General features: G+C 42.2%; 1 protein-coding gene across 1 annotated transcript; it reads right to left on the reverse strand.

Moving 5' to 3' along the window:
- Positions 1 to 3891: 3891 nt before the first annotated feature.
- On the reverse strand, positions 3892 to 9006 carry ACOD1 (aconitate decarboxylase 1; the record flags this gene model as incomplete). Its single annotated transcript, XM_080799096.1, has 4 exons — positions 3892 to 4837; positions 5754 to 5959; positions 7986 to 8075; positions 8929 to 9006. 4 exons carry the CDS (start codon positions 9004 to 9006, stop codon positions 3892 to 3894), a joined length of 1320 nt encoding a protein of 439 aa, XP_080655222.1.
- Positions 9007 to 9327: the final 321 nt, after the last annotated feature.

A 9327-nucleotide genomic window follows, 5' to 3' on the forward strand; every position in this document is an offset into this window, starting at 1 on the left:
TTTCCTTGAGAGATCAGTTACTAAGAGATTAGTGTTAAAATTCTCAGGGCGCCTGGGTGGCTCAGTGTGTTAAAGCCTCTGCCTTGGGCTCAGGTCTGAGCCCTGCATTGCTCTCTGCTCAGCAGGAAGCCTGCTTCTTCCTCTCTCTCTCTCTCTGCCTATCTCTCCCCCTACTTGAGATCTCTGTCTGTCAAATAAATAAATAAAATATTAAAAAAAAAATTCTCTCTGTGTGGTATTGGATTCATTTATTTCTCCTTGTAGTTCAGTATTAATTAGAATTATTTTAATTACCTACTGATTTGAAATTTTTATCATTATATAGTCACCTTTTTTGTTTCCAGTAATGCTTTCTGCTTGAGATCTGTTTTGTCTAATATTAACATTTATTTACTACAGCTTGCTTTGGTTAGTATTTCATACATATTTCTCCCATCTTTTTACTTTAAACTTTTTTGCATTCTTATGAGTCTTGAATAACTTATTTAACTGGATTTTTTAAAAAAACTTCTGATGACACCAAAAGCAGGGACAATAACATTTTTTATTTTTGTTTTCTATATTTTTTAATAAAAATTTTTAAATGGTAAAATGAAGTTCATCAACAACTTAAAATTTTTGATCTTTAAAGGAGACCACTGAACACATGAAAAGACAAACCACAGACTGGGGGAAAATATTTGCAAAACATATATATGATAAAGAATTTAAACCCAAGATAAATAAAGAATTCCTACAACTGGATAAGAAGACAAACTAATAAAAATAATTCTCAAAAATAAACAAGAATTAGTCATTTGAAAAATGCAAACTGAAACAAGATACCATTACATACTCACTAGATAGGCTAAAATAAAAAAGACTGATAATTCCAAGGGTTGGTGAGGGTGTGGAGAAGCTGGAACCCTCATATATTACTGGTAGAAATGTAACGTGTTAGAGCTACTTTGGATAAGTTTTTTGTATTTTATTTATTTATTTTTATTTATTTATTTGACTGAAAGAGAGAGAGCACAAGTAGGCAGAGTGGCAGGCAGAGGGAAAGGGAGTAGCAGGCTCCCCACTGAGCAGAAGCCTGATGTGGGACTTGATCCTGGACCCTGGGATCATGACCTGAGCTGAAGGCAGACACTTAACGGACTGAGTCACCCAGGTTCCCCTGGAGAAGTTTTTTATAAAGTTAAACATGTACTAACTAAATGACCCAGCATTCCAACTCCTATGTATCTACCTATGAGCAATGGAGGTGCTACCACACCAAGCCATGCAGGTGAATGATCATAGAAGCATAATTTGTATTAGACCCACTGGAAGCAGTCCACTGTCCATCAACTACTAAATGGGTAAATAAATGTATATCCATACAACAGAACACTACTCAGCAATGAAAGGGAATAAAGTACTGATACATATGTGGGGGAAAAAACCCATTATGCTAAGTGAAAGATGCCAGACACATAAGACTACATACTATATGCTTCCATTTTTTAAAAAGATTTTATTTATTTTAGAGAGAGCAGAGAAGGAGAGTGAGGGGGAGAAGCAGATTCCTCACTGAGCAGAGAGCCTGATGCTGGGCTTGATCCCAGGACCCTGGGATCATGACCTGAGCTGAAGGCAGACCCTTAACGAACTGAACCACCCAGGTGCCCCTATATGATTGCATTTATATGAAATGTCTGGACAACTATAGAGGTAGAAAATGGATCATTGGTTGCTGAGAACTGGGGGTGGGAATGGGGATTAATTCTAGGCCCGCAGGAAGAATTTTGGTTTGTTTTTTTTTTTGGCATGACAGAAGTATGCTAGGTATTTTGATGGCTCAGTTGGTAGAGCATGCAATTCTTGATCTCGGGCTGTGAGTTTGGGCCCCACATTGGGTGGAGAGATTACTAAAAATAAAATCTTAAAAAGAAGTACTCCAAAATTGAATTGTGGCAATGATTGCACGACTCTGTAAATTAACTAAAACTCATTGAACTGTACACTCAAAATAGATGAATTAATGATATGTAAATTAGATGCTAATAAACTTATTAAACATTGTATTTAATGTATACATAGTCTTTGTATTTATTTTTTTAAGATTTTGTTTATTTATTTGACACAGAGAGAGACAGTGAGAGAGGGAACACAAGCAGGGGGAGTGGGAGAGGGAGAAGCAGGCTTCCAGGTGACCAGGGAGCCTGATATGGGGCTTGATCCCAGGACTCCAGGATCATGACCTGAGCCGAAGGCAGACAGTTGACAACTGAGCCACCCAGGCGCCCCTGCCCCCACTTTTTAAAAAGATTTTGTTTATTTAAGTCTTTGTATTTTTTAACTGGGGTATTTAGTCTATTTATTCTTTTTGTAGTTACAGATCTATTTGGATTTTTTCCTGTTTTTTCTTTTTTAAGATTTTATTTATTTGATAGAGAGTGAGCGAGAGAGGGAACACAAGCAGGGGGAGTGGGAGGGGGAGAAGCAGGCTCCCCACTGAGCAGAGGGCCCGATGTGGGGCTCCATTCCAGGACCCTGGGATCATGACCTGAACTGAAGGCAGACGCTCAACGACTGAGGCACCCAGGCGCGCCTTTCCTGTTGTTTTATATTGTGTTGTCGGTATGTTCTACCTTTTACATATTTCTTTTCCTCCTCCTTTCTTGCCTTCATTTGGATTATTTTTTATCCTAATTCCATATTTCTCCCTCTATTAACCTGGAAGTGATACATTTTACTACTGTCTTATAATGGTTACCCTGGAAATGTCAGCATGCATACTTGCAAATCAAAGTCTAGAGTTAATAGCTTTGCCCTCTTAAATAACACAAGGAATTTAGAATACATTCACTATAATAACTCCCTGCTTATATCTGTTGCTAAAGTTGCAATTTTTTTTTTAAAGATTTTATTTATTTGAGAGAGAGTGAGAGAGAGCATGAGAGGGGAGAAGGTCAGAGGGAGAAGCAGACTCCCTCTGGAGCTGGGAGCCCGATGTGGGCCTTGATCCTGGGACTCCAGGATCATGCCCTGAGCTGAAGGCAGTTGCTTAACCAACTGAGCCACCCAGGCGCCCTAAAGTTGCAATTTTTAACCCCATGAAATGTTTTTATTGTTTTACCAAATCAGTATTTTTAATTACTCACATATATACTTTTTTTTTTCTGTCATCCTGTATTATATCTCAGACTCTTCATCCATGGTATTGTTCCTGAGAAACTTTTGTAACAAAAGGTAATATATTGCAGTGGTTAACAGCATAGCTTCCAGAGCCAAACTCTTTTTACTTGTTACACTGCCTTTTATTTCTGCTTTATCAATAAGGAAACTGTGGCAGAGGGTTACCCAGAAACATGCCTAGTGTCACATTTAGTAAGTTGTAGGGTCAGGATTTGGGTCCACCAACTCCTTATATTTAAACCCGGTAGCACCCCCTCCACTGTGGAGGGTTTGTAAAAACCCATGGTGTAAGAAATCTGTTGGTGGCAAAGTAGGCCAGAGACTTTCTCCACTGTCAGCAAATTTATATACATGTAGGTTCAAATTCCCCCTACACCTTGAAGTTCGTGAAGTTCATAAAGAACTCCTCTGTAAAGATTAACTTTATAAGCAAATTAGAGGTGACTTGAATTTCAGCCTTATGAATGCTTATAAAATCAATTTCTCTGTGTTTCTTGCATGTTTATTATTTTGCTTTAGCTAATTGGAACTGTCTGGCCAAATTTATAGGACAAGACCCCTTCCATAAAAATCCAATTCTGTTTCTGGACTCTCTCCAACTTGCTTCCCTTATTCTGGGGCAGACTGTAAGCCCTGGCTTTAAAAGCTAATCACCGAATTCTCCCCAATATAAAGTCACTTAGATGTTGATAAACCTCAGGAGAGATTGTATGTTGGAATTGTTAAATGCTAGATAGATTTCGAAACCATCTCTGGTGGAGAGGGTCCTTTCAGCAGAGCGGTCAGCACAGAACAGTCTTCTAGGTCTTCTAGATTCTCAATGATCTCTATAAGCCTTTCTACGGTGTCAGAGGACAGCATGCTGGAGGCATTGGCTCTGAACTTCTCTCGCAGGTCCTGCTGGCTCAGTGGTTTTCTCCAGTGGCCATAGAAGGTGTCTGAGCACTCTGTAAAGGTGGCTCCATCCCTGAGAGTGACACTTATCTCACAGTACAGTGTGTCAAAGCTGGGCCGGTTGTCCCGAGGGTGCTCCAGCTCCACCTTCCTGAGCAACTCTCTCACCTGTGGCCTGTCGATCTGGCATTTGTGGAATGAGGGGACGGTAATGCCACCATCGAGCAGTGTGGTGCAGGCCACATACTGGAATGAATGGCGAGCTGCATGCTCCGAGTCTGGGAAGGGCCTGTTGACATACTGGACATCTGGAATTCTGAGCACAATTCTCTCAACATGGTCAGTGGGAAGCAGGGCTCCATCTGTTACAAGGTGCTTCCGGATGGACGCAGCTGCATCTGCCACCCAGTGCGTGGCCAGATGTGCAGGGAACCGCTTGAATGCCACGTCCTGCTGGCCCAGCAGCCAAGTGTGGGAATCTAGGTCTGGAAGAGCTTGTGGGGAATAGTTGGCATAGAAAGCCCCAAAGCCTGTCTGCATATCCAAGACCTGCTTGTTTCCTTGGAGACCCAGCATTGCTAGAAAAGCCGATTCCATGCCATGCCTGGCAGCATTGCCCATATGAAGAGGCTTGGTCTGAGTGGCAGCATTTGCCATGGGTGCCCCGGCATGAGAGACAGCAATAGCCAGGGCCTCTTGGCACTTCGCCATGCTGAGCCGTAGAAACTTGGATGCTGCGGCCGCGCTACCCAAAGTTCCTACCACTGAGGGGGGGTGGAATCTGAAAAGTGGGAAAAAAAAAAAAAAAAAAGAGCAAAGAGTTGGAGATTACAGACCTCAGTCACCAGAAGGCAGTAGTATAGTAGTTGGGAGTGTAGATCCTGCAGGCCTGCTGCCTGGGTTCAAATCTTCACTCTGCCACTTACTAGCTGTGTGATCCTAGGAAAGTCACTCAACTTCTCTGCGCCTGTTTCCTCTCTCATAAAATGGTGCTAATAATGATATCTACCCCACAGGGGTTTGTGAGTTTTGAATGAATCCACATACTTACAATAGTGCCTGATGCAATAAATTTTTAATATTTATTGCCAGAAAGGCAAAAGTTGTTTCCTGAAATCACACGTAGCCATAAAAATATGGCAAGTAGCCATAAAAATGGAGAGCCTGGTAGAAACTGTGAAAATCCACTGAGAATTCCAATCTCCTTCTCTCCTAGCAGGTGGGATCAAGTGGAAAGGAAATACAAGATTGAACTATATGATACAGTCAACATGTGACCATTTTTGATCAATGAATTGAACAGTCAGTTTCACGACCTTCTGAATGTTCTTAGTCTGAAGGACCTTAGCAAATGTCAAAGTAGATTCTGCTTTGAGATGGGATTAGGAGAATCAGAGTACCCATAGATGCCAGAATGACAGGAATCATCCTTGAGCACGAGGCCCCGATTAATTTTATGCTCATGGTTGCTTGACTCTCTAAACCCAAAGGAGACTTTTCATTAGTACTTCTGAAGTCACACCTTTGTTTATGGATATATGGTTCGATATGTGACGGGAAAATTGACTTAGCGGTCAGCGCTAATGTTAATATCTTCAACTGAGCTCACCTCTATGTCAGAAGGCTCCACAGAGATAATGATTGACAGGTGAAGGGGGAACTTGTCTGCCTCTGGATGGGACAGATTCTCTCCATACCTCTTTGGTATGTCACTGGCTTCCTTGGAGAAATGCATTAATTGGCCTTGTACTTCAATCCCAACATTGAAAGCGAGCAGCAGATCAAGGCCAGAAAACTTTTGACTTGAAGGGAGAGCTTCTGTTAAAGCCATGAGGACAGGAAGGACAGCTCCGGAAGGGTGGGTGGCGGGATGCCATGTGTCATCAAAATCCATTGAGTGAATCTGTGTAAACATACACACAAAAACCAAGAAAGTATTTCCCTGAATGCAATGACCAGTAAGAGTTTAGTTTAGTAATAACTTTATTTGATATGAGATTTTTAGACCTGATTATCTGAAAATAAAACCTATAAGCTGGCTATAACTCTTGATCACATGGCTGGCCACAGGACATGCTGTCCTCTGCCCAGAGCAGACAGGACTTTGGGGAGCAACTAGAAAGCCTACCAGTTAGCTTGGATCTTACCCAGGTGGCCAGAGCTCTCTGCCACAGCACCTGGAAAGAGCTATATCCCCCTTAAAAATAAGGCTGTGAAAGTAGGTGGTTATTCCTCTCTCCCTCCTCCACCCTTCAAACAAGTTGCACTAAAAGTTTAATGTCATTTATTCCATATCAGGTCATAAATTTTTGTACCTTTTTATTATGAAATAATTTCAAACTTATGGGGAAGTTGCTTTAACTCTTGAACTCAGATTAACTGTTTTTAGCATGAGCAAGGGAGAGAGGCAGAGGGAAAAGAAGTAGACTCCCCACTGAACCAGGACCCCAACTCAGGGCTTGATCTGTGGGTCCAGAGATCATGACCTGAGCTGAAGGTGGATGCTTAACCAATCTAAGCCACCCAGGTGCCCTAACTATTAAGCTGTATTTTAAAATCATTATTTGCTGCTCCAAGGTTTTATTCCTCTTCATCCTAGCCATTTCCTTATCCCTTATATGAAATAGTAATAAACAGAAGTTCCTTAAAAATAGAATTCCAGCGGCGCTTGGGTGACTCAGTCATTAAGAGTCTGCTTTCAGGGGCGCCTGCGTGGCTCAGTGGGTTAAGCCTCTGCCTTCAGCTCAGGTCATGATCTCAGAGTCCTGGGATTGAGCCCTGCATCTGGTTCTCTGCTCAGCGGGGAGTCTGCTTCCCACCCCCCACCCCTCTCTGCCTGCCTCTCTGCCTACTTGTGATCTCTGTCAAATAAATAAATAAAATCTTAAAAAAAAAAAAAAAAGAGTCTGCTTTCAGCTCAGGTCCTGATGCCTGGGTCCTGGGATGGAGCCCCACATCGAACTCCCAGCTCAGCAGGGAGCAGCCTGCTTCTCCCACTTCCCCTGCTGGTATTCCCTCTCTCACTATGTTTCTTTCTGTCAAATAAATAAATAAAATCTTAAAAAAAATAATAAAATTCCATATTGGGGCACCTGGGTGGCTCGGTCAGTTAAGCGTCTACCTTTGGCTCAGGTCATGATCTCGGGGTCCTGGGGTTGAGCCCCATGTCAGACTCTCTGTTCAGCTGGGAGTCTGCTTCTCCCTCTCTCTCTGCCTCTCCCCCTGGCTCGTGCTCTTTCTCTCTCTTTCACTCAAATAAATAAATAAAATCTTTAAAAAAATAGAATTCCATATCTATGGGATATGGTTGGTCTGGACACTGGACATTTACTCCTCGATGCGCTATTGGGTTTGACTTTTAATATTCCGAGTTACTGTCCCACAAACCATAAGAATATCTCAGAAATCCCAACACATTCATATCTAAATTATATCTTGTATGTAGATACAGACTGCCACTGACACATGAAGCGAAAAAATTGTCAGATGAAAAGTGCTGATTTTTGCTTCAGAAAATATCGACTGCATGTGGTCATTGTTTCTTTCTCAATAATTATCTGGTGACTGAGAGGATGGATGAAAAGCTGGTTATTGAAGAGAAACTGGTACTGGTCACAACACAAGGAACTGAGTCTGGATATCAGGTTTTATATTTTTTGCTATATACATTCCAAGTTTAGATAGCTTACACTATTTTTATCTAAATCCTCCATCTTATTTCTCATACTTCACAATTTGTTTGAAAAGCATCAATTCACTGTCAAACACGAAAAGTGAAGTAAGTACATAGAAAAGAGGACAGACCACTTCATCTCTCTGAACTTCAGTGGCTCATCCATGAAATATGGAAACTGAAAGATTTCTGAGATACTTCCTGGCTCTGAAATTGTTATTGCTTAACAGTTGAAAAGATTTGTAAATCTCCTTACAGCCACACCGTTCACAAAAGCAGCATATGGCGGCGGGAGCCTTAACTCTGGTCGACCCCAAACACTGCTGGACACCTTGGAACTGTAGATCTGGAACGAAAGAATATCAGTGAGCCATACAGAGTGGAAACAGAACATGACAAGTCACCACTTCAAGAGCCGTTCCTCATCTTTGGAGGCATTACTTGAACAGTCCTTATATGAACACTTCGTGGTGGATCACAGCCTTAACCATTGGATTCCTCTCTTCCTTGTAGAAGAACACAACTTTCTCCACGGAAAGGAGAGGAGATGTTGCTCTGTCCCAGACTGAGATCCACAGGTGTGCCCGGGGATGCAGTCTGAATTTATTCTTATTTATGCCTTGAGGGTAAACAGGAGGGAAGGTGGACCAGTTGTCCGTACCAAGCACATCCTTTGGAGAGCGGGTGTTCCGTCTCCCGTATACACACCCACTCCGCTCAGAGTGCTGAACCAGCTTTTTCTCCAGAGACTTTTAAAGCCTTTGCCTGAATAAATAGTATATGCTATTGGGGAAGACACTCTTCCTAAGATCGGTCTTTAGACAGTAACTTAGTGAAGAATATGAATGAATATTAAAACTCAGATAAATAGAGCATAAAATCGTATACAACAACCCTACACACACCAAGTACTATCTCCAAAACAGAGTAGAATAATAGGCCATAAACACATATCCCCGGGCACATTGGTGAGTATACCTCATGAGCAGGCATTTTTTTTTTTTAAGATTTTATTTATTTATTTGACAGATCACAAGCAGGCAGAGAGGCAGGCAGGGTAGGGGGTGGGGGTGGAGCAGGCCCCCCGCTGAGCAGAGAGCCCAATGTAGGGCTCAATCCCAGGACCCTGGGATCATGACCTGAGCCGAAGGCAGAGGCTTTAACCCACTGAGCCACCCAGCCGCCCCCGAACTTCTTACCTTACTATATTCGCTGGCTTTGTGAAACACTTCTGTACTGGCTCCCAGGAAGCCAACGCCCAGAGTATCCAGAATCATTCTCTTGCTTCTTTGAATAACATGATCGGTCAGGTGCCCCACGGCCAAGCCATGGATCACTCTGGCAAAGCTTTCTGTGACAGACTTTTAAAAAAGAGTGTTAGAACAGTGCTATACTCAATCGTTATTTGCTTATTCCTTGCTGTACAAGAGCTTGAGGGACTTTTATATGAAGAGTTTAGCTCCACTAGGGGAAACCTAGTTAATCAACTTAAGTTCGGTTCCTGAGAAATGATAAGCACGGAGCCCCTGCTATGTGTGAGGCAAAGGGATCTGGAAATATGCAGTACCCAGTTTCTGTCCTCGAGTTGAGGACACAGA

The sequence above is a fragment of the Martes martes genome, assembly GCF_963455335.1.
Source record: "Martes martes genome assembly, chromosome: 3".
Lineage (NCBI taxonomy): Eukaryota > Metazoa > Chordata > Mammalia > Carnivora > Mustelidae > Martes > Martes martes.